At 39.8% G+C, this 24,774-nt stretch overlaps 1 protein-coding gene across 5 annotated transcripts in view; it reads right to left on the bottom strand.

The window, feature by feature from the left end:
* LOC122543809 (uncharacterized) overlaps positions 1-24,774 on the bottom strand; it is a 953,710-nt gene that overhangs the window by 895,223 nt on the left and 33,713 nt on the right. For 3 of the 5 annotated variants that reach the window (XM_043682599.2, XM_043682600.2, XM_043682598.2), the window contains one exon: positions 18,894-19,010. In XM_043682599.2, coding sequence (XP_043538534.2) covers positions 18,894-19,010 — 117 coding nt within the window. The remainder of the gene's footprint in view (positions 1-18,893; positions 19,011-24,774) is intronic. The other 2 variants (XM_087983745.1, XM_087983746.1) reach the window with 1 other exon arrangement.

Here is a 24,774-nt window from a genome sequence, read left to right as displayed (position 1 = left end):
GAAGAAACTAGCAGGTCTGGCAGCTTGTGAGGAGAAACAGAGGTATCATTTCAAGTCCAACATGACATTCAACGACATATCTAACCCATTTGGGAATGCTGATTGCAGGCTCTGCCTCAACCACTGTAATTCTATAGCATTAACTGCTCCTTTGTATATTTTTTTTAAAACTTGCCTCATACGTAGGTTCCTCAATTGCTGAAAACAGCTTATCAATTTCTATCTGCTCTGTTCCATGTGGATTCATCTCCGCCAAATAATATTCCTCAATCTAAAAGAAACAGCCCCAGTTTATGCATATTTGTATTTCCCTAATTCAGGTTGCATGTGAGTGAGTCTGCCTATATCATGTTTAACATTCTTCATTTTCTTTCGGTTGCCCTATTTTGCTTGGGGTCACCACAAGCATTGATCTTCTTCCTGGCCATCATACGTCATGTCCTCTTTTCTTTCTGGAAATCATCTCTTCTACAAACCATTGCAAAATGCATAAAATCTTAATGAGACCATTAACTAACCTGACCAATCGCCTGTGACTACTATTCAGGACAAAAGCAATTCACAACAGGTTTCAATATTAACAAAAAGTAAGTATATTTACTGTAACACACTTTAGCAAATAGTAAAGAAAGGAATCCTAATCGACAATCCTTCAAAAACCCCAAATATATGGACACACTTAAGGCAGACAAAGACAGGTAGCTTGACACAGATGTTATAGGCAGAAAAAAATGTAAAGAAAATTCTGAAGATCAGAAGTCCAGATTCTGAAAGGGTGTGTTAAATTGTCTCATCCACTCCTTTTGATTTTAGCAATGATGTTGTCTTTCATTGTTTTTCACTGCAATAATTGATCTCACAAACAAAGGCCTTTTCTTGTTAGAATCCTCTCTTTTAAGCTTTCATGGGTTTTTTTCTGTTTTTATCCACATGGAGAGAGAAAGGTGCTTTCAGTTTGCAGGCATTGGATGTCTCAAACTGCTCTGCACCTGCTGATTTGCAGCAAACTGCAGCTCCAGTAATCCAAGGGCTATTTATTATCAAGCAGTCTTTCCTTAATTCAAAGACCCTTGGTCCCACTCAGTCTCAAAGTAATAGTCTTAATGCTTCAAGAAGTAATAAAGTTGCAAAATTCTCCGAGTATTTTAGTAATGTAGCAGTCCAACATCCACTTCAATTTCTAGTCCAGAAAAGAAAAATATATAACCCCTTACACCTCCCACATCAATATCTTCTACAGTCAGATATGATGTGTACTGCAGGATGAAGGATGACTCAGGGGTGTAAGACGGGTTATGTTTTGAGGTTGTGGAAAGGAATGCTTTAAAAATAAGAGTCAGTGCAATAGATATTGATATTATAGCTGAACAGAAAAGCAAAATCAGTGGAGGCTGGAAATCTAAATTATAAACAAAAATCCTGGTAATTCTCAGCAGATCAATCAGCATTTGTGGAGTAAAATATTTAAAGCCTCTTTTGTTCATTGCTTTTCTGTTTCCCATCTCAAGCTGATGTGTTTGTTAGAAATAAAACTAATGGGGGTAAACATACGGCCAGCCCCTAATGCTTTGAAATTTGGTATTGCTTGTCACCTGGTTTCTATCTCACATTGGAAGTGTTATGCCATGGAGTAAACCCTTCTGTTAATTAAACCAAACACACAGAAAAGCTCACCTCGCTTCATAACATCAATTATTCACAACCCTAATCATCCTTTCTCTTAAAAGGTTTGTTATCTACCTCCCATTCTGTGACAGCATAACAATCCAATAAAGCCCTAATTAAATTTACAGCAAATCAATTTTCAAAACCAACCAGCTGAGTTGATCCTCCTCTGCAGACCTCCCTAAGTCATCTTTGGTCTTCTGCTGCGCAGAATTTTCATATGAAAAAAGGTACCTTTTAGAGAGAGTGTTTTGAATAGCAGTCATTTGAAGGCAGAAGGTGCTCTTTTTCTGGCTGACTGTCCAAAATGTTTTTATATCCCAAAACATCAAATTGTCTCATTGCTTCGATGTTGTCAAAACAGTAAAATTCAAATTTGATTGGGTTTTAGTACCTTGGGGCATAACTTAAACTGATTGGATAAATTTGAATCGTTGTGAAAACAACTCAGTATCTGAGTTACAGCTCAAATGTTACACCTTCAGATTGTCCAGTACACTTTGTACCTGCTGTCAGTCACATGACAGGTGCTTGCCAGCTTTTCAGCTTTCACTCTCAAATGTACAGTACACGCCTTCAACTTAATAAAGGAAGATTCACCTCAACTATAAAGTATACAGGAAAACACAGGAAAATAAATAATAGATGGCTGTCAGTTGTCTTCAGTTCAAAATAACATTTGACATTTACAGCAAACAGCAGGAAAAAAACAAAGGTACTTGTTATCTGGGCAGCACATACAAGTTGATCTAAGATAGAAATCTACAACTCTCTGCAGCATTTAAAACAATAATTGTGTTTGAACAGCAGCATCTACAAAAGATTAATATTCTCCTGTTAATGGTACCTATTTTAATTAAGGATAGTTTATTGTTAAAGGTCCTTCAGAAATATTATTTCAATGTCTTACTGATTGACATATTTAAATGTACATGATTTAATATACTGGATATCATTCAAGTCTAAGGAGGTCATAGAGATGGGGAGATACAGGAACATGAGCAGATTTAAACACAAAATTGAGAGAATATGGACAACAGAATTTGGGATTAAGTGAGCGTGGAGGATGGGAATGCATTAAGGAGAGAAGTGGAACTATCAAGACTGTATTCTCGAACACTCAGAAGAATGAAAGACAATCTTACCGGATTTGACAGGGTAGATGCAAAAAAAATGTTTCCACTGGAGGAGCAGGGGAGAGGGTCTAGGCAGAGGACATCAAAATAACACAACCCATTTACGACTGATAAAAGGAGGAATTCCTTTATTCATGATGTGGAATCTTTAAAAACATGTTAATGGAACAAACTTCTATCACTTGTGTGTTCAGGACAGCTTTAGTCAGAAACAGTTTTCCAACTGTCTTTTCAATCAGGATCAGTTGTTCTGGACTCAGGAGTCAGCATTGTAATAACTACTTCCTTGATTGATTGATTGATTAGTAGGCAGGTGGTCACAGCTTAGGTGAGAACAATACAGGAGAAACATCCAGCCTGCAAAGACAAAGCATCCATCTCTCTCTCCTGTCTATGTAGATAAATAAAAGAAAATCCATAGCAGCTAGCTACTCTTCCTCACCGTTCTCTGTAAATTGTTCTCTCTGCAAATCCACTGTTCAAAGGAAAAGGGGAAAAACCACCTGAAGAGGCAGCGAAAGTATGGATCATAACCAGCGAATGAAAGACTGAAAGTCAGTGTATTCACAACTTTGTATCATCAACAAAGAGTATAAAGAAATGAAAAAAGAGACTCAAAGTCTGTGAGATTGGCATCATACTGTGCTTCTGTGACATTTGTTTTCCTTCTTGACTTATAATATTTGTGACCTGTGTCTTTGTGAATCCATGTGCATGTTTATGGGAATTTTGAGAATGAGATAGAGTTTACATTATATTGCTTAGCAACTCAATTTGTCTATTTTTTGCTTTTGGTTAAAATACAGCTGATTGCAATAAATAGCTATTCTCTCGTTTATGAAAAAGTCTAGTGTGCATATTCTTTTAACATGAATTACACAATCTGGTAAAATTGCACATTTGATGGTTTAAGCATATTTGTGATTCAAGAAATACAGGAGTACTACTGCAATGAGTCATGACACTACAAACATCAGAAAAGGAGCCTAAAACATTATACCTTTTATTCAAGCAATATCCCTCGAAATACCTGAATCCAGTGAAGTTTTCCACTATCTCCACACTAAGGCTTCTTGTTCAGATTATTACAGCTGCAAGCGGTTTCCTTTCAAACAATTCCTGAGCAGCACACTGAACTAATGCTTAAGCATGAGTGCCCTAAACTCAGCTCCTAACAGCTTTTGCCAGGTTTCTTACTCGTGAGCCTCCACTCTCTAGCATACTTACACACAAGACTAACTGTCTTTCTGGACTGTTCTTTCTTCGTATCCCTGAACCTCGAACAAAATGCAATAGAACAACATTTTTCTCTTCTACATTTTTTTTGTTAATGGCCAATGCTTGAAGGGCAGGGTAGGGGGATGGTTTTGGTTAGTTCAATTGGCTGGATGACCAGTTTGTGATGCAGAGTGATATCAATAGCATGGGTTCAATTCCTGCACTGGTTGATATCACCATGAAGGACTCTCCTTCTCAATCTCCCTCCTTGCCTGAGGCGTGGTGACCCTCAGGTTAAATCACCACCAGTCATCTCTATCATGAGACAGAAGCCCTATGATCCGGTAGGACTATGGCAACTTCACCTTTAATTTTTAATGCTTAAGGGTTCAAAACCACACCAAAATACATGTAAGCAAGCAAACTTTCACATTTTACAGCACCACTAACAGAACAACTCTACAAAATGAAACTAAAAGCAACGTCTCTCTGCTTTTTAACCCCAAAATGTAAATTAAACTTAAAGTAATACATCGTTCTCAACATAATTCTTGGCCCAACTCCAGGAAAAAAACTGCAGGGTGGGGAGACATGCTACTGTTGAAGATGCATCATTTATGACAGAGAAGAAAATGATTTCTAAATGAATATGTTTCTCTTTTTATGATAATGTTCTAAGAATTGTGTTAGCAATTTGTGGGTGTACTAAAAGGATACCTATTAAAATTGACAACCCTTTTGTTTGCCTTTTGCTGCAAGATGCTGCTACATCAGTGTGCTGCGTGTTATTATTTTTCAATTTTAATTATATGTTGCCTGGAGGTTGATAGCCTCTTCTGTGTTATTTTTCTGCCACTCTTCACTATTACAATTTCTTTAAGATATAAATGTACTGCAATGGTCCTCAGAAATTGGATCAACCCATGACAGAATCTGTGCTCTTTCTTTGTCGAACTTGGCTGAGCTGTCACAGAAACTGGCCTTGAGGTACCACGGCATTTCAACAGAGCCTGATAATGAATAAGCTACAGTTTTTTCTAATTCTCCTCCTGTCAATTTTCACCCTCTTTTCTGGGTTAGGGCTCCTTGGAGTGAAGTGATCCAGTTTCTGGTGCCTTACCCAAGCAATTTTTCACACATAAATTTAAACAATATGCATCAGCAGGAACAGGTCTCACTTGGCTTCCAGCACACACTGAAGGACAACAGAGCAGAAGCAGGGAACCGAGATAAATTTCTCACTTGCCCAGCAATGCAAAAGGCAATTGCAATGTGCTTGATATTGCCCCAATTGAGATCAGCCAGTCCGTTTATCATATCTGGGCCATTTCTGGTCTGGATAATGTAACCACACTCAACCTTTAAAAAGCTGAGCCATCAGGGGAACTTGACACATACATCTGGCACACTGTAACCTTAATACAAATGTCAAATCCTATTTACAGACATTGTGTAGAGGAGAATTGTGTCACAGGGATTTAGAGAAAACACTTAACTGATCAAATGGAAAAATATATGACAATAGGTATAGAAACAGCTCCAAAGCAGACACACAAATATATATTAGCATAAAGTTTAGTGCCACAGGCAATTCAAGCCAGTTCAGAGAAAGCGAGCAGGAACTTTGGTTCCAGATTATTCTCTTCAAGGTAAACATCTGTAGTCAAGAAAGAAGATCGAAAATCATAAAAGTACACAAGATATCTGAAGACTGACTTTATATTTCAATACTGATCAAGGGAAAGATGAGTAGAAATATTTTTAAACAGCGAGTTGTTCCAATTTGCAAAGCAATGTCTGAAAGGATGAGTGGAAGCAGATTCATTTGATTCAAAGGAACATGCGAGTAAGGCTAGAGTCATAGAGATGTACAGCACAGAAACAGACCCTTTGATCCAATCAATCCATCCATGCCAACCAGATACCCTAACCTAATCTAGTCCCATTTGCAGTACTTGGCCCATATCCCTCTAACCCCTTCCTATTCAAGTCCCCATTCAGATACCTTTTATATGTTGGAATTGTACCAGCTTCCACGACTTCGTCTGGCAGCTCATTCCATACATGCATCACCCTCTGTGTGAAAAAGTTGCCCCTGAGGTCCCTTTTATACAGGGACTAGCTTAGGTTATCTGATCAGCATGGACGGGATGGACGAAAGGGTCTGTTTCTGTGCTGTACACCTCTATCATTCTTTGACTCTAATTGGGCCAAATGGCTTTCTTCTAATCTAGAATTCAATGACACTATGTTTCTGTGAATTTCAAGATCTCTCTATTTGGCTTCAGATTTTCAAATATTAAGATCCCTCAATTTGTGCAGCAGAAAATACATTAAAAACATTTGAACATGAACTGAAATAATGTAAACCATTACAGGAGCATCGGCATGAAGTGGCAGAAAGAAATCAGCTACCCATCGTAGAAAAGTAAGGCACGGAAACAGCCTCTTCAGTCCAACTCATCCGTGCCAATCAGCTATCCTAAACTAATCTAGCCCCATTTGCCAGCACTTGGCTCATACCCCTCTAAACCCTTCCTATTCAAGTGCCCTTCCAGACACCTTTTAAATGTTGTAATTGTACCAGTCTCCACCACTTCATCGAATTCCAACCAAAAATCCGCGTTTGAAAGATGTTGCTAAAATTGCAATTCTCCTGTAATGTTGAAGCAACATGTGATGGTGGTGGTGATTGGGTTGAGGGGAGGGAAATGTTAAATAAAATACTAAAAGAAGAGACATTACTAAAATCCACATAGTCGAAGCTGAAGAATTCATACCACAAGGCCATAAGACATAGGAGCAGAAATTTAAACCATTCAGCCCATTGAGTCTGCTCTGCCATTCGATCATGGCTGATAAGTTTCTCAACCCCATTCTCCTGTTTTCTCCCCAGAACCCTCGATCTCCTTGATACTCAAGAGCCTATCTATCTCAGTCTTAAATATACTCAATGACCTGGCCTCCACAGCCTTCTGTGGTAATGAATTCCATAGATTCAGCACTTTCTGACTGAAGAGGTTTCTCCTTATCTCCGTTCTAAAAGGTCTTCCCTTTACTCTAAGGCTGTGCCCTCAGGCCCTAGTCTCTCCTACCAATGGAAATATCTTCCCAATATCCACTCTGTCCAGGCCATTCAGTATTCTGTCTGTTTCTTCATCAAGTATAAACCCAGAGTCCTCAAATGTTCCTCACATATTAAACTTTTCATTCCTGGGACCAGTCTCACGAACCTCCTCTGAACACACTCCAGGGCCAGTACATCCTTCCTGAGATTTTGGGGCCCAAAACTCCACACAATATTCCAAATGTGGTCTGACCAAAGCTTTAGGAAGCCTCAGAAGTACATTCTTGCTTTATTATTCAAGTCCCCTCAAAATAAATGCCATCATTGCATTTGCCTTCTTAACTATTGACTCAATCTGCAAGTTTACCTTGAGAGAATCCTGGGCTAGAACTCCCAAGTCTCTTTGCACTTCAGACTTCTGAATTTTCTCCCCATTTAGAAAATAGTCCATGCCCCTATTAGACCAAAGTGCATGACCTCACACTTTCCCACATTGTACTCCATCTGCAACTTCTTTGTCCATTCTCCAAACCTGTCCAAATCCTTCTGCAGCCTCCATGCTTCTCAATGCTACCTGTTCCTCTATATATCTTTGTATCATTAACCAGAATGTCCTCAGTTCCTTCATCTAGATCATTAACGCATAAAGTGAAAAGTTGTGGTCCCAAAACTGAGCCTTGCAGAACACCTCTTGCACCACCTTCCACCCTGAGAAGGACCCTTTTATCTCCACTGTCTGCTTTCTGCCACACAGCCAAGCTTCTATCCATGCGAGCACCTTGCCTATGACACCATGGGTCCTTAGCTTACTCAGTAGCCTCCTGTGCGGCACCTCGTCAAAGGCCTTCTTGAAATCCAGGTAGATAGCATCCATTCACTCTCCTTGGTCTAACCTGCTCATTACTTCCTCAAAGAATTCTAGCAGATTTGTCAAGCATGACCTCCCTTTGATGAAACTATGCTGACTTTGCCCTATTTTACCATATACTTCCAAGTACTCAGAAATCTCATTCTTCACAATGGATTCCAGGAACTTACCCACAATCGAGGTTAGGCTAATCAGTCTGTAATTTTCTGCCTTTTGCCTGACTCCTTTTTTAAACAGGGGTGTCACGTTAGTGATTTTCCAGTTCTCTGGGATCCTCCCTGATTCTAGCAATTCCTGAAAGATCACTAATAACACATCCACTATCTCATCAGCTATCTCCCTTCAAACACTGTGGTGTAGTCCATCTGGTGATTTATCCACCATTCAGTCTTTCTGGCACCTTTTCCTTGCTGATGGGCACCACATTCAGCTCTGCCCCTTCACTTTCTTAAATCTTTGGGATATTACTTGCGTCTTCCATCATGAAGGTTAGCTGAAAGACTCAGCAAACAATTCAAATGTGGTGAGTCATAAAGAAAGACTAAAGCATCTTTCATGACTTTGGAATATGCCAAATCGCTTTACACCCATTTACATACCTTTTGAAGGGCAGTCACTGTTATAAAGCAGGATATACCAATTTGTATTCAGCAAATTCCCACACATAACAATGTGAGAATGACCCAAAAATCAATAGCATCAACAGATAATTACGACAGCCCTCAGAATGTCAGCCTAGATTTTGTGCTCAAGTGTCTGGAATGGAATTTGAACTCACAACCTTTTGATTCAGAGGTCAGAGCATTACCAACTAAGACTCAGCTGACACCTTCATACAAACGTATGACAGAATCATGGTTGATCTGACTGTTGCCTCAATTCTACATCCCCAGCTAAACCCTACCCCCATCCCATCTCAATAACTTCTGATTCTTGCTAGCCAAGGATCAATCTACTTCTGCCTTAAATGCATTCTGTCTCCACCACCTGTAGGGAAGAGTGTTTCATAAACTCAACCCTCAGACAGAAAACATCTCTTAAACAGATGACCCATACTTCTCGTCTTGCCAAGAAAGAAACACCCTCTCAGTATCCACCCTATCAAATCCCAACAAAATTCTTTTATCACTACACTCCACACCCGAATATATTGAATTAAACATTTCTTCCTTCTCCACTGCTATCAGGAATGTCTTCAGCAAAATGTGCGCACACACATATGTGAGTATGTGTCTGCTTCTGTGTATGTCACTGTATGTATGTTTATGTCCAAGCGTGTGTATGTATTTGTCTGCGTGGGGATGTGTGGTTGTGGTGTGTGTCTGTGGTATGTGAGAGAGAAAGTGTGTGCATGTTATGTTTACCGTACGACCAGAATATTGCTCATCCCATGTGCATGCAGTCTGCACAGGGTCTAGGACAATTCTGTTCTTTCTGTGCATTCCTGGTTCGTTGTTTACAGAATAACTGATGTGGGCCACTGTATAAAACATTTCTTAAATGATATTAAGAGAAATAAAATATTCATGAAAGAATCCATTCCTTCAATCCAACATTTGATTTACCACAACAGTGAGAGAGACTTTGGATATCAAGTACTGTGCAGTCACCTCACTTTACATGTGTACTGCTGGTGATTTATAGCAGATTTCAATACATTCTTTGTCTTGACATTTTGCGTTTCTAAAAATCACTGAAAATAAGATCATGGTTTGGAGAACAAGATGGTTTAGAATTTGGAGCAAAAAATATTGAGCTAGCCAAGCTCAATAGCGCCACCAGCAGATATTTGGTAGTATTTCCACTATTTGTAATATTAATAATCGAAACTTTCCAAAATTAATGCACTCAAATTTAAAGGAGTAAAAGATTTATGACAGAAGCAAAGTGGGTTATTTAACTGAAGTAAAATGACACCTTACATAGTAATAGACAGAAGAGAAAGCAATAAAATATTGAGCAACCAGATAAGAAAGATTAAGTCATTGTCAAACGTGTATAGTTACGATTAAATGCTTGTGGAGAGAGTGCGTGACACATAGAAACTAATGTAACAATTTCTTTTGAAAATTATGAAAGTATGGTAACATTTAGAGCTACAATGAAGGAAGCAACAACATATTGAGAGGGTTGCAAAGGATAAAGGGGGCCAAAGGCTAAAAAGCCTGAAAATGAGAGAGGCACAAAAGGTCATTTCACTCTTCAAGCTCAGTCCAACATGCGAACAGAATGATCTTACTTTAACTCTGCATACCTTTCTTTGTTTCGTCTATGTACTTTGGGAGAAGTTTCCAATTTTCTGAGGCCTTTGTTGGTGATTTCTTTGGCGAAAAGTAGAAGGCAAGATGGAAAATGTGCAAAGAATGCTGAGTAGAACAAGATTATGGAGTAATCCATAAATACTGAAAATCTTAGAGAAAAACTACAGAAGTTGGAAATGGAAAACAGCTTCATCCAGTTATTATTTGTTTTTTACAGTGAGGTAAGTTTTAAAATTAGCATTTTAAAGCTTTATTTCAAATGAACGGTTTGGCAACTATGGTTTGTGCAGAGTCTTGAGCACTACAGATTCTTTGAAGTGCCCAGTGATTTCGTTGGTGTTTCCTGTAAAACTCAGGATACGATCATCCCAAATGTTCCTTCTGTGGTCCTCTATTTGACCAGTCTTCAAGCATTGCCAAGAGTCTCGATCAGCCCCTTGTACATACAGCTCAGAAAAAAATAAAAGCCACCCTCATCATTAAAAAGGGACGCTAATAAAACTGACAGCCATCCCACTCAGAAAATCTCCTAATTCGTCAAGTAGTAATTACTTGGTACAGCCACAGACCAGTGAGACCAAAGATCTGACAAATGGTATTGGGTTGAGAAAAATCGTGCTGAATGTTGCGGGTGATAGTAAAATTAATGAAATACTGTCATTTGTATTCATTACTGTTCCCAATTTCTCTTTTCAGTGACAGTAATTGCATAGTCATAATTGCAATTATGATATTATTTCTGGTCAGGTGAGCAGAATGCCACAGAAATATTCATGAACTCAAAATCTACTTATCAGTTTCAATCATATTTGACAAAAGGTGTTGTAAATGAATAAGTCAATCCACAGCCTGAATCACAAAAAAAGAGACAGAAAGACCAATGTTCAAATGGAAGACAGTTTCAGACAGATTGAAATGCTTTCTGTTTTCATCTTACGCTGTTCCAGGACAGGTTTTTCTGAATTTATGGTTTTATGACTGTTCCAAACTTTAAATGGCTCAACATCATCTTTCACTGTAAATGTAACATGACCGCCGAGGTATGTGTACAGCAGCAAGTTCTGGAAGTGAAAGCAATACATCGGCACGCCAATAAAGGTGCATAGAGCTTCCCAGTGACTGACTGCCACACAGCATGCATTCAACATTTCTCCTCTCCTCTGACTGCAATGTCACACTTGTTACAGCATGTTTGCTATGTCCCATATGCAGCTCATTCTAGGGTCTATTACTATGTTTACTCACACCCCACCCATTATGTCCCTTATCCAGTTTATGCACTTGTTGCTTTTATAATGAAAGTATGCAGCATATTATTTGGACACTTACGGCTAACTTCCACCAGAAATCAGCTAGGTATCAAATTTGGCTATCATAATGGGGAGTTTCTCTCTGTGAGGTCTAGTCAGATTTCTCATGCTATCATCCAAAACTCACCTCATTACCTATGCACCATGCCCCTATGATGCCCCCCACGTCCTATCATCTTTCTGGCCACATGCAGAAGTAATCACCACCGCCCCCAGATCTCCCAGGATTGCTGGCGGAGATGCCCTTTATAAAGCTGGGCTGTGCATCCCGTTAAGTCACCATGCACATATTGGGGTCTAAAAACAAATGCATACAGACAGCACAGCTGATATTGCACTTCTAAACCAGATGGCTCTTACCATCGATGGCCCCACCTTGCTGCAGTAACCCACATCTTCCAATACACAATGGTCTCTCCCACTTATATGTTGAGTTTCACTCCTTGACGATTATTGTCCCTCTATCCCAATATATTATCTCTAATTCGTAGAACTGATCTCCCCTACTTTCCTACCACAGCAGTGGCCCTAATATCCACCCTTGACCTTCAGTGAACCGATCTATGGCTGACCGTGACCCGCCCTCTTCTCCCCATTCCAAACCATTGGTCGAACAGCCCTAACTGACGATTGACCAGACTCCTGACTGATCACTGTGCAACTCCCCATTAGACTTACCCATGACTCTCCAACACAACAGCACTATATCTGCAGGGTTGACCATGATCCACTGCCCAGACTGTAGTAATACTGATCTTCTGACCCTGATGCCCCCGACTGGCTGTGTGTAGGCCTTTCGATTGTTAGCATATATTCTATCCTTGACTTATTGTGCTGGGACCACCTGAGTGAAGGTCGTCTTCCTTGTTATGACTGAGAATTGCTTCCCTTAGGCTTCGAAGAATGGTTGATCCACATGCAGTATGTTTGCCATTCACATTGCTGGCATTTGGTGCTGATGTGAGATTGGTGTAGAACAGTGACATACAGCGACATGTCTGCCTTCACTGATAACTGCTGACAACCAGCTAGTGTTGTGACCGTTAAAGGGCAAGGCAAGACATAGCCACTGAGAGTCTTGAAGTTCTGGCTAAAGAGGTAAAGTACAAAAAGGCAAATAAGCACTGACGTATGTGCAGAGTGAGTAAGTGCTAAGAGGGCAAGCAACAAGCCTTGATATGAACCTGGTCCAATTCATGAGTTAGGTGCCTGTTCCTGCATGTAAAGTGACCTAGCAGTATCACTGCAAAGCAAGGTCCAGCTACAAACTGCAGCAATGAAATGTAGAACTGTCCAGTATGTCAATCAGAAATGCACCATGAAGATGTGGTGAGGTGGTTATGTATCCGGTATGACTGTCCATGGACCAGGGATGCATGTAGTCACTGTACATGGCATGTGTCCTGGGATCTTGGACACTGCTGTCCAAGATCAAAAACTGGAAGAGCAAGCAGTAACCACTCTGGCTTTCAGGTCAGGAATTGTCACCAATTGCAGGTTGGAAATGGGATACTCATATAATAAGAGGAGATTAGTAACAATGAGATGTTAATGCATAATAATGGACGCAAATATGCCTCTTGCTGCTCACTAGCAGGATTCTCATCTTGCTGTTCAACACCTGGTTGGAGAATGGATAATTTTGCTCTCAACTTTGAGAATCTCATTACTGCTGATCTCATTGCATTTTCCCATCTTTCTCATCAGTACTCATGTCATTCAGGGACCGGGAAGATTGTGGCCACTGGTTCTAAGGTGAAGAAAAAATGGATTTTAGTTTTAAAAATGGGAAGAAAGTAATCTTGAACAATAAGTAAAGACAGCATTTCCAAGAAATCAAGTGATTTTTAGATCAAGGCACAGCAAGTCACCTGGGGAGTCAAGTGCTAGGGTGACTACTGAGTTGAGAATTTGACAACCCAGAGAAAGGAGCCCACTAGCAAGTTCATTTAAACAGAAACAAATGATTCAGACAGAAAAAGTCTTAGCAGCAGAGTTACTGTAAACTGCAGTCTTCAAAATCAAACAGGAGTGAGAAACAATCCTAAATTGCTTAAGAAAACCCCAGAAGCATAAGATTTCAGATGTCAGAACAAAAGACATCCTATATGGTTGTTGGAAGGATACGTTTAAGGAACACATGCTAAATAACAAGTGATCTGAGATAGCAGCTTGTTTAAGAGTCTCAGGAAGAGATATTCACTAAAGAAAGGGGTACTAAACAATTGCAGAAATTGCCATGAAGAAACTAATGAAAGTTGCATCACATGAACAAGGAGTTTTAGTGTACAGACAGAGGGTGACACTTCACTGAGATTTATGTGTCTCTGTAAGATAGTTTTTAGGATAAAGTGGGTAAATCTTCCTTTATCTAGGGAGCTATGCAGTATTTTGATATCACTTGAGAAGAAAATGCAAATGATGTATATGTGTCATCAAAGAACCAGGACGTAAAGCAGCATGTAACCAGAAAACATTGTGGCTGCAGTTTGATTTCCAGCTTTTGTTATAAATGCTGCTAGTTGCTATTGAACTATACTGTAATATGTGTAGTCTTCAGATAAACTGAACCGACTTTTATGTTACCAAACCCCAGTGTGTAATTGGTGAGTCTGCATAAAGAATCCAGAAACACAATATGCACCAGCAGGTAAAAGGATAGAAAACGGTGACCAAACTGAAAAAAGAAATATCTTATTAACTATGAAGGGCAGCATATTCCATGAACTGAAAATTTTCTATTAACAAATTCTGGAAAGCTTTAAACCTGATGGATAAGGTTCAAGATGTTAGGATTATTACTTAAGCAATAAAAGCCATAAATTATTTCAAGAAATTCACTGTAGTCAACAAGTTTCACAGCTTAGATTTTTGGTTAACTCTGAACATCTTCTAAGTAAAGTGTACTTTTTCAGAGGATTGAAGCTAAACTTTAAAAAAATCAAGTCAAAAGATGTGCAGATTCATGGATTGGCCATGCTAAATTGCCATGTAGTGGCTCAAAGAGCCGAATGGCTCTTTCCACACAGTAGGGCTTTTGTGATTCTGTGATTCTATGATTCTAAGTGGTCACGATCTTCCTAATCTGCTTTATCTTTCAGTGTTAATCACTCAGTGAATTAATAACTGGGATCTTGAGATATTTCTCCAAAAAACCTTGGAGTAACAACAAACAAGGGTTGGCTCATAATTGGAAGATTATAACCCTTCACCTAATTCAAAAACACCTTCCTGAATATAAATAGAAATTTTCATTAATCTAAAAACAAAATCAGAATTAAAAATGATCCAGCTCTTGAAAACTGAAACTAAATATATATATTTTCTTAATATAATTTGAAAGGTTGCTCTAAATAGTATGAAAAGTATTATTTTATGGTAACTTTGCATTAAAATTAATAACTTTTTAAATTAATTAATTTGAAATTTTGCTTCCTAACATTACCTGCTAACTCTTAGTTATTAAATTGCTGTTCCAGGATTAAGAAGTCATACATTTATCTTGTAAATATTACATGGGATGAGGTGTGGAAGTATGAGGTAACCATTAGGAATTTGTGCAGAAGCAAAAAGAAAGGCTTAGGTTTTTCACAGCCACCAGATATCATAAAACACTCTACAGCCAATTAACTACCTCTACAGTATTGTGATGAAATGTAGCAGCAGCCAAATCACACACATAAACTCTCGCTAACGACAATATGATAATGATCAAATCATCTACTTTAGTGAGACTGGTGAGAGATAAATATTGGCCTCAGGTCTGCCGGGAAGAACTTTCCTGCTCTTCCCTGAAACAATATCATCAAATCGGCCCAGAAGGAGCCTCAGTTCTAATGTCCTATCCAAAACATGGCCTCTCCAACGGTACAGCACTCCCTCAGTAACGCTCTGGGGTTTGATTTTTGAACTCCGAGCCTGCAGTGTTACATGAACCTGAAGTCCTGTGATTCAAAGTTGCATGCTAACAGAAGCAGATAGGGGAGGTGGTGGTGTGGTGGTACTACCATGGGGCTAGCAATGTCGAGGCCCAGGCTAATGCTCTGGTAACATCGGTTCAAATTCCACCACTGCAGCTGGTGGAATTTAAGTTTAATTAGTAAACCTGGAAACAAAAAGCTAGTCGCAGTGATGATAGCTACAACAACTATATTGACTTGTAAAAATCCATCCGGTTCACTGATGTTATTACCTGGTCCGATCTACATGCGACCCCAGACTTAACAATGTGGTTGACCTTTACTGCACTCTGAAGTGGTCTAGAAAATCATTCAGTTCAAGGACAATGAGCAATGGGCAACAAGTATTAGCCTTACCCACATTACCGACATGCCATCAAAGGAAAACAAAACAATCTGGAACTTTTTAAGAAGCTTTAGCATAATATGTAGTTGAGTTAATAATGTCATCAAGGTGATAAGAGAGCAAGATTGCTCACCATCTAAAGAAACTATATAGGGCAAGAAGCATTATGCAAAGCAGTGAGAACCTCTGCTCACACCATATCCACATCATACCTCCTCACCTACCCACTCCCCCATGGTACCAAAATCACAAGAGTAGGAATCAACACATTACAGCTAACATGGAAGGGGTCAGCAGCAGTTAGGCTTCCTTGCCATATATATGTATTTCAGATTTATCAGCCATTCAAAATTATTTCAAGTATATATTCTTTGCCATTATTCAGAACTCACTGAAAAGCATAATCACAAATGCTCGCCTACATATAGAGAGAATGGAAAATGTATATTTATTCTAAAGGTTGGATTTTAAACCTCATCAGAAAAATCCCTGCCTGCCAGAAAACTGCATGGCTGCAAACCCCTATCATCATTGCCATCCCAAAAGTTAAACTATCTTTCAGGTATTTCAATGTACAAGTCAGGCAATACAAATAACAAGCTTCCAAGCTAATGTGAATGGATTGTTATTACTATGCTAAATTTGATTGGAGCTGTCCGTGGTACCAGACAGTGTTTGCTTTACAATTAAAATCCAGCTGAGAGGAAATGTGATTGAATTTTTACAAATGAAGACGGGATTGGATACACCCGAGTTAGATAGGTTTAGATTATTTGAAATCATTAAGGATGGTAAGAGTAGCAGTTATGTGTGTGAAAAAGAATTAGGTTGGCTGTTTTCCCTGGAGTTTTGGAGGCTGAGGGGTGACCTTATAGTGGTTTATAAAACCATGAGGGACATGTATACGGTAAATAGACGAGGTCTTTTCCCTGGAGTGAGGGAATCCAGAACTAGACAGCATAGGTTTAGGGTGACTGGGGAAAGTTTTAACATGAACCTAAGAGGCAATGTTTTCACATAGAGGGCAGTGTGTGTATGAATGAGCTGTGAGCAAGTGGTGGAGGCATTTGGATGGGTATATGAATAGGAAGGGTCTGGGGGAATATAGACTAAGTGCTGGCGAATGGGACTAGATTAGGTTAGGATATCTGGTCGACAGGGTGAATTGGACTGAAGGGTCTGTTTCTGTGCTGTACATCTCTATGACTCTGTAACTCTAGCTGCCAGACGTTGCCATTTGAAATGAAGTGCCAACAGTAGATGAATATGAAGTTCCTTCAAGTTTTTAAAAGCAACACTGATAAGTACCTAGAAGACAATTCCAGTTACACAGAATCACAGAGATTTTGCAACTTTGTGCAGTTGGTTCTTATTCTCCAAAACAGTAGTTTTAATCCACTGTGCCCTCTGATCTTCCAAATCTGATTTACTTCAAACACCTCTCTCTATAATCTACTTTTAACAGTTGACATAGTTCCTGGCTCAGTTACTAACTCTAACACTGCAGTCCATAGCCTCACACCACCCTCCATAGAAAGACTGTTCCTGTCTCCTAATCAAAAGGACTAACATTGAGTCTTATACCTACATTCTACTTTGTAGACTTCCATCTTATGGAACAACTTCTAGCCCATTTGAACCATTGCTTCATAATTTTAAAAAACTTAAGTAAAGTCACCCAACAATTTAAATTCTTCAATCAGAATCAGCCCCAATTTTTCAAATTCTTCCTGCCCATATTTCCTTATGGGGTATACCAGGCAGCATTCTTATATGATGTCTCAACTTCTTTCCTGCATGTAAACAGTAATTGCAAGATCTAAACTGCAAATTCTTCATCTGAATAAGTTTTGACATAAATACACCATGACATTTTATTTTTCTTTTCCATGTGTATATTCTATATATCTCACCTTAAACCCAGAATACCTTCATCATTTCTTGGCCTTATCCCCTTGTACTGCTGCTTTTTAAGGTCTTGTAAATATGAAAACTCAAATCCCCCCACTGTTCCACATTACCCAACATTTCCCCATAGTATAATCACCTCACAGTTACTAACAATAAATTCCGCCAGTCATTTCTTTATCCATTTGACTCTTAGCTCCATTTCGTCCTCAGGATCATTTGCCATGCACCCTGTTTTACTATTACATTAATTTGTGCAGCATTCCCTCTAGCCCTATACAACATTCAACAAAGGCAATCATATGGCTGCCCGTAGAAGAGTGCTGCTCATTTCTAACCACTCTGGGAACTATTGTTAACTTCTACTCTTTATTTCTAAACCAAATTGATATCCTCCACATTTTTCCAACCCTTTAATCTTCTCCAATAGTCTTCTGGGTGGCATCACAGGCTTTCTGAAAGTCCAGGTACACCATATCCACCACATCTGTCACCTCTGCCAAGAAAGTGTTCGTTCAACAGTTCAGGTTTCACACACAGTATCGCTTTCTGAAATCTGCCTTGATTCTAATGATTCCTCTTCAGCTGCAAGGGTAAGTTGCTTGCTTGCATAGATTGTCATGAATCAGCAGTATTCACATTCTTCTGGAGATTGCTTGGTTATTTTCAGCTGGGGAAGCCTCCCTCTTTGCACACCAGATAGATTCATATCATAGATATTTGGTGGGCATGTATAAAGTTGAAATCCATAATCCCACTAATGTGACATATGACTTAAATTGATGGTGCCGATAGGGCTTGATGTGATGATTTATAAAACATTGTAATCTAACAACAAAACAACAGTATTAAAAATGTCCCTATCCACAAAATTAAGAATGTGATGCAAACAACAAGTTAATTTAAGTGAAAATTATCTCAACTTTGAGGTCTAGACTGCCAGAGACTGTGGGTGAAGTCTGGGATGTCAGCAAGTTCCCAGAATCTTGCAGAAATTGTGAATTTTGTTTTACCTACTTCCTTTTTTGCCTTTAAGTGATTAATTCTTTAGATTTGCACCATTGAGTGATGGCAGGATTGAATCCAGTCAATGGTGCAGTCATTGTATCATTCCACTTGTAAGTCTGCAGGTCACAAAGCTGTCAAAGTACCAACCTGCATTGACAATTGTATTAATTTCCAGCTTGGTGATGTCCTCCTGCAAGATTGAAAGCTTTTGATTCATAACATCGTCCTGCCCATAGTGCGAAAATGGTTGTGTAAACGCTTCTTCTGCCAAAACAAAATATAGACAAAATTAAATAATTACATTACAGAGCCAGCATTACAAAATTTAACCAGGAGTATTCAACTGCTTTTTGAGTAAAAGAGTCTAGGTGCAAACAGTAACTGGGGACACGGTTTCCAATAAAACAATTTAATAGAAAATTAGAAAACTTCTAACAACATAATCAGATGGTGCCAGTGAAAATGAGCCTATCTTCTGAGTTGTAAGAGAATCCTGTTCTTGTCTGGTTCTTTTCATGTCTTCAGTGCTTCCCAAAACATTACAAAGTCAACTTTCATACAGCAAGCTCAGAAAAACAGCAATGATGCCAGATAGTGACATCAGCCATAGTCATATCAGATTAGATTAGATTAGATTAGATTCCCTATTGTATGGAAACGAGCCCTTTAGCCCAACAAGTCCGCACCGACCCTCTGAACCGTACCCACCAGACTCATTTCCCTACATTTACCCCTGACTAGTGAACCTAACACAATGGGCAATTTAGCATGGCCAATTCACCTGACCTGCACATCTTTGGACTGTGGCAGGAAACTGGAACGCCCAGAGGAAACCCACACAGACACAGGGAGTACATGCAAACTCCACACAGACAGTCACCCAAGGAAGGAATCAAACTCAGGTCCATGGTGCTATGAGGCAGCAGTGCTAACCACTGAGCCACTGTGCCGCCTCATATTGAATGGTGCAGCAGACTCAGAAAGCTGAATGGCCTCCTCCTGCACCTATTTTTCTATGTTTTTTTCCAGTTGATAGGATCATGTTGCATCCATCTTACTGACATATAAGAAATCAACATATCAGATATTGTGCCCATACTTATTCCTCTGTTGGTCACTAGGACACAAACCTGAAAGACAGTTTGGCCTTATCCTTCTGCAAAGAGAGGGCCCTCACATACGCTGGAATAACTTCACAGAGGCTGGTATTCTGTCACCAAGTCACCCTTTATTTACACATGCAAAGAACTTGACACTGGTCTGTCTTACTCAGAGCCAACTCTCAGAGTGAACGGAACCTCTGACACCCCTGCTTATATCGATCAGCAAAGGGTCCCTGATTGGACCAGGTAAACAGCCCAATCAAAGAGGGGCTATTCTATGAGGTCCACCCAGCTGGTCTCATTACAATCACTATAACACCCTTTGCAAAATTTAACTTTTCATGCGTACAGCAGGCATTTGGTAGTTAAAGCTGGGAACCTTAACAGACCTGAGTCTGCCACTGGAAAGTTCCATTTCAATTGCTTTCCTTATCTTATCAAATTCAGAGATTACTACTGGCCCAAAGTTCTCTCCACTCTCAAATGAATCTCCTTTCCAAACCCTTTCTGATGACAGCACTACCTTCTAGGACTTCAGTGGTAGTTAGCAGTGAAAGTGAGGCCAGGGACAAATTTTCTTTGGTCATCCACCAGCTTCATTAGATGTGCACTGCGCTGGATCCAATTTCTGAACTAATCTGTTTTAGTGACTTTGAATAAGGAAAAAACATTAGCTAGGTCATCTCAAGAATATCCCTGCTCAGATAGTGACGGGGGTCTTTGACCACCCCTCCCAATGCAACAAGGACAAACCCGCCTGGTCCTCACCTTCCACTCCACCAATCTCTGCATACATTGCATCACCCTCCGCCACTTCCAAACAGACCCGACCACCAAAGATATATTTCCCTCCCTACCCCGATTAGCGTTCTAGAGAGACCCTTCCCTCTGCGACTCCCTCGTCAGGTCCACGCACCCCGCCCCTACCAACCCACACCATTCCCCTCACCTCCGTCCAAGGCCCTAAAGGATCTTTCCACATCCGTCAGAAATTTACCTGTACCTCTACCAATGTCATTTACTGCATCCGTTGCACCCGATGTGGTCTCCTCTACATCAGGGAGACAGGACGCCTTCTTGTGGATTGTTTCAGAGAACATCTGTGACACCTGCACCCAGCAACCCCACTGCCCTGCGGCTAAACACTTCAAATCCACCTCCCACTCCATCAAGGACATGCAGGTCCTGGGCCTCCTCCACCGCCAAACCATTACCACCCAACACCTGGAGGAGGAACGCCTCATATTCTGCCTTGCATCCTGCAACCACACGGGATAAATGGGGATTTCAACAGCTTCCTCATTTCCCCTCCACCCACATTATCCTAGGCCCAACCTCCAACTCGGCACCACCCTCCTGACCTGTCCATCACTCCCCCCTCTGACCTATCACCTTCTCCTTCACCTTCATCCACTTATCGCTTTCTTAGATACCATCCTCCCCCAACCATATCCCCTCCCTTTTATCTCTCAGCCCCCAGCCCACAAGCCTGATGAAGGGCTTATGCCCAAAACATCAATTCTTCTGCTCCTCAGATGCTGACCTGCTGTGTTTTCCCAGCAACACACTCCCGACTCTTTGACCAAAGGTCAGATGTGACTTCTGTAAGGTGTGCTCTGGTCTCTGGTATTGAGTTTGAACCCACAACCACTGCCAGCTTAAAACTAACTTTGAAAAAACAAGTTTCACCCAAAGGTAGGATCCAATTTGCCAAACCATTCAGTAATTTACAGTTGCCACACTGAGGCCCTGCTAGATTCATGAAAAATGCATTTGTTCACAACACAAGATGATGACATCTGGTGGTGTATCATAGAACTGCACTTACATATTTTGAAACATGCCCCACTGTCAATTATGGTAACATGAAAAGAAGGAGCAGCATTGGCCAACCAAATGATACACTCTGATTCTACCATCTCATTCTACAATTTTGTACGACACTGAAGTCTCACTGCATGTGGTCAGTGTTGGGAATCTAAACCTATGGCCACTGAAACAGCTATGCACTCACCACTGTCCCAACTAAAATAAGCTAATCGCATCAACTAGCAACTACACTTGGATCTGTCCTTATCTGCTTGGTTCAAATATTCATAGCTTTAACTAGCTGTGCCAGCAGGGAGACTTATCAAAATATATTATCGCATTTTCTAAACTGGCAATCTCTGATCAACATTTAGTTATGCTGTCATTGCATCGTCAAAAATTTGTAATCATTATGAAAATCTTTTTAAAAGATTGGCCAGATAACTTACAAGTGAACATGTTACAAGTAAGTTTACAGTGCAGAGATTAATGCAATTAACCTCTGATCAGGGCATCCCCTACCACTTACAATTTACATGTTGCACCTAAATCTGATATTGAAACAAATTCTATTCTAACATTAAAAGAGAGTGCAATGGTAGAGTCCCTACCTCTGGATTAGAAGGCCCAGAGTCAAGTCTTGAGTGTAATAACATCTCTGAACAGGTAGATCAGAAAATATCTACTCTGACATTAAACAAGTGTCAAGTCATGAAAGAAACTGTTCCGGGACTAAAATAATTTTCCACTTGGAGCCTTGGTGCACCAGTATATCAACATACCCATATAAGAGCACTGTTCCCCAAAATCCAAAGTGCTGACATTTCCAAATGAAACTATTCATGTGTTTCGGTATTTGCTGTAGCAGACAGGACAGCCGATACTTCTGTCAGGAAGAACAAAGTTATTTTGTTTGAAGCACAGAAGACTGAGAGGGGACTTGATAGAGGCATATAAAATTAAGAGGGGCTGAGACAGGGTGAATAGAAAATATCCCTTCCCCTTAATTGAAGGGTCCATAACAATAGGACATAATCTTAAAGTGAAATACAGGAGGTTTAGAGAGGATCTGAGGGAAACTTTTTATATCCGAAGAGTGGTGTGAGAATGCACTGCCTGGGAGGGCAGTTGAGGCTGGTAACCTCATAAGCTTTAAAGAGCACTTGAAATGTCATAATATTCAAGGCTATGAGCATAGTTCAGTAAAGTGGGAGCAGTGTAGGTAGTAATGTATTTTTGGCGGTATCGACTCAATGGGCCAAAGGGCCTCTTCTGGATGATTCTATGATTTTGTAAAAGAGTTTTAATTGCTGAAGAAGCATTTAATTTATTATTAAAAGAGAAAAAAAACCTCCTGAACTTTGAAACCCCCAATAATGAGACAGTGAAATAAAACTTCACAACAGAATAGCTTCAGTTAAGCCTTCGATAAGCAATTTGACCAAATGAATAATGTTTTCACACTTATGTAACATTTCCTAAACTGTGGAAACCTCTCGATTATATTACCAGGTGACATCAATGTGTCCATAAGTGGTAAAGATGGTGTCAATTCTGCATTTCATTAATTCGTTTAATAAAGTTTAAAATCTCTTGACAAGCATTTTTATGAAATCCTTCCTTTCTTATTAGTAAAATGAAAATTGTATGAATGGTAATGCTGGTGACCATCTGAGTTTAATCATGAATAGTTTAAGAAATTATATTAATTATTTAATGTCCAGCTCATTAAATTTGATTCTGATCTAATCTAACTTGAAACAGCATTTGCCTTACATGTTGAACTTACTTTCTCCTTCATGGTCTGAAGCAAAAGTGTTACCAGGCGACAGAGTAATGAAGCTAAACTCAATCTAAGGGCAGTTATTAACAATCACACAATTTATACAATTCCCAGAACAAACAGTGTTTAAAAAAAATGAAAAAATGATTGGAAAAAAAGTTGGAAATTTGAACCAGTGGAATTAGAACCAATGTAAACAATGGGTTATCATATTGACAATGCATATTCTCAGCACATCTCTGCTCCTTGACAGTACTGATGAGTGCACTACAGTGCTGATCAATTTGAAGTGTTGAGATGATTTTTAATAGCCACTTCACAAATAAATGATACTTGCTGAGAACATTATGGTTCAACAAAAGCTATCAAATAAAATGTTCCATTCTCTCAGATATGATTTCTCGTTACCTTGTTAAATAGACATATAATACACAATAGATAAGTATATTAATTGCTATTGATGTGTTCCAATGAATTGGTCCATTCAGAAGGGTAGACAGTACCAGTTCTAGAGGACCAAGCTAGGAGGGCAGTCTGTAGTGAAAAGAGAGGAGTCCCGATCAGGTATATTGGCTTAACTGAAACGTAAGCTAGAGCCAGGAAAGAAAGAAAAAGACCAGGAGAATTGTTTGTAAAGAAGAGCAAAATAGGGTCATACAGCACAGAAACAGACCCTTCAGTCCAACCAGTCCATGCTGACCCTAATCCCAAACTAAATTAGTCCCATCTCCCTGGTCTTGGTTCATATCCCTCTAAACCATTCCTTTTAATGCACTTAAATATAGAGTCACAGAGTCATAGAGATGAACAGCATGGAACAAACCCTTCGGTCCAACCCGTCCACGCCAACCAGATATCCCAACCCAATCTAGTCCCACCTGCTAGCACCTGGCCCATATCCCTCCAAACCCTTCCTATTCATATACCTATCCAAATGCCTCTTAAATGTTGCAATTGTACCAGCCTCCATCACATCCTCTGGCAGCTCATTCCATACACGCACCACCCTCTGCATGAAAAAGTTGCCCCTTAGGTCTCTTTTAAATCTTTCCCCTCTCACCCTAAATCTATGCCCTTTAGTTCTGGACTCCCTGATCCCAGGGAAAAGACTTTGCCTATTTACCCTATCCATGCCCCTCATAATTTTGTAAACCTCTATAAGGTCACCCCTCAGCATCCGACGCTCCAGGGAAAACAACCCCAGCCTGTTCAGCCTCTCCCTATAGCTCAAATCCTCCAACCCTGGCAACATCCTTGTAAATCCTTTCTGAACCCTTTCACGTTTCACAACACCTTTCCGATAGGAAGGAGACCAGAACTGCACGCAATATTC

Source organism: Chiloscyllium plagiosum, unplaced genomic scaffold, assembly GCF_037043375.1.
Source record: "Chiloscyllium plagiosum isolate Xiang-an unplaced genomic scaffold, Cpla_swu_hap1 HiC_scaffold_46, whole genome shotgun sequence".
NCBI classification, from domain to species: domain Eukaryota; kingdom Metazoa; phylum Chordata; class Chondrichthyes; order Orectolobiformes; family Hemiscylliidae; genus Chiloscyllium; species Chiloscyllium plagiosum.
The sequence above is the reverse complement of the archived record's forward strand: the minus strand, read 5'-3'. Positions and strand labels throughout refer to the sequence as shown.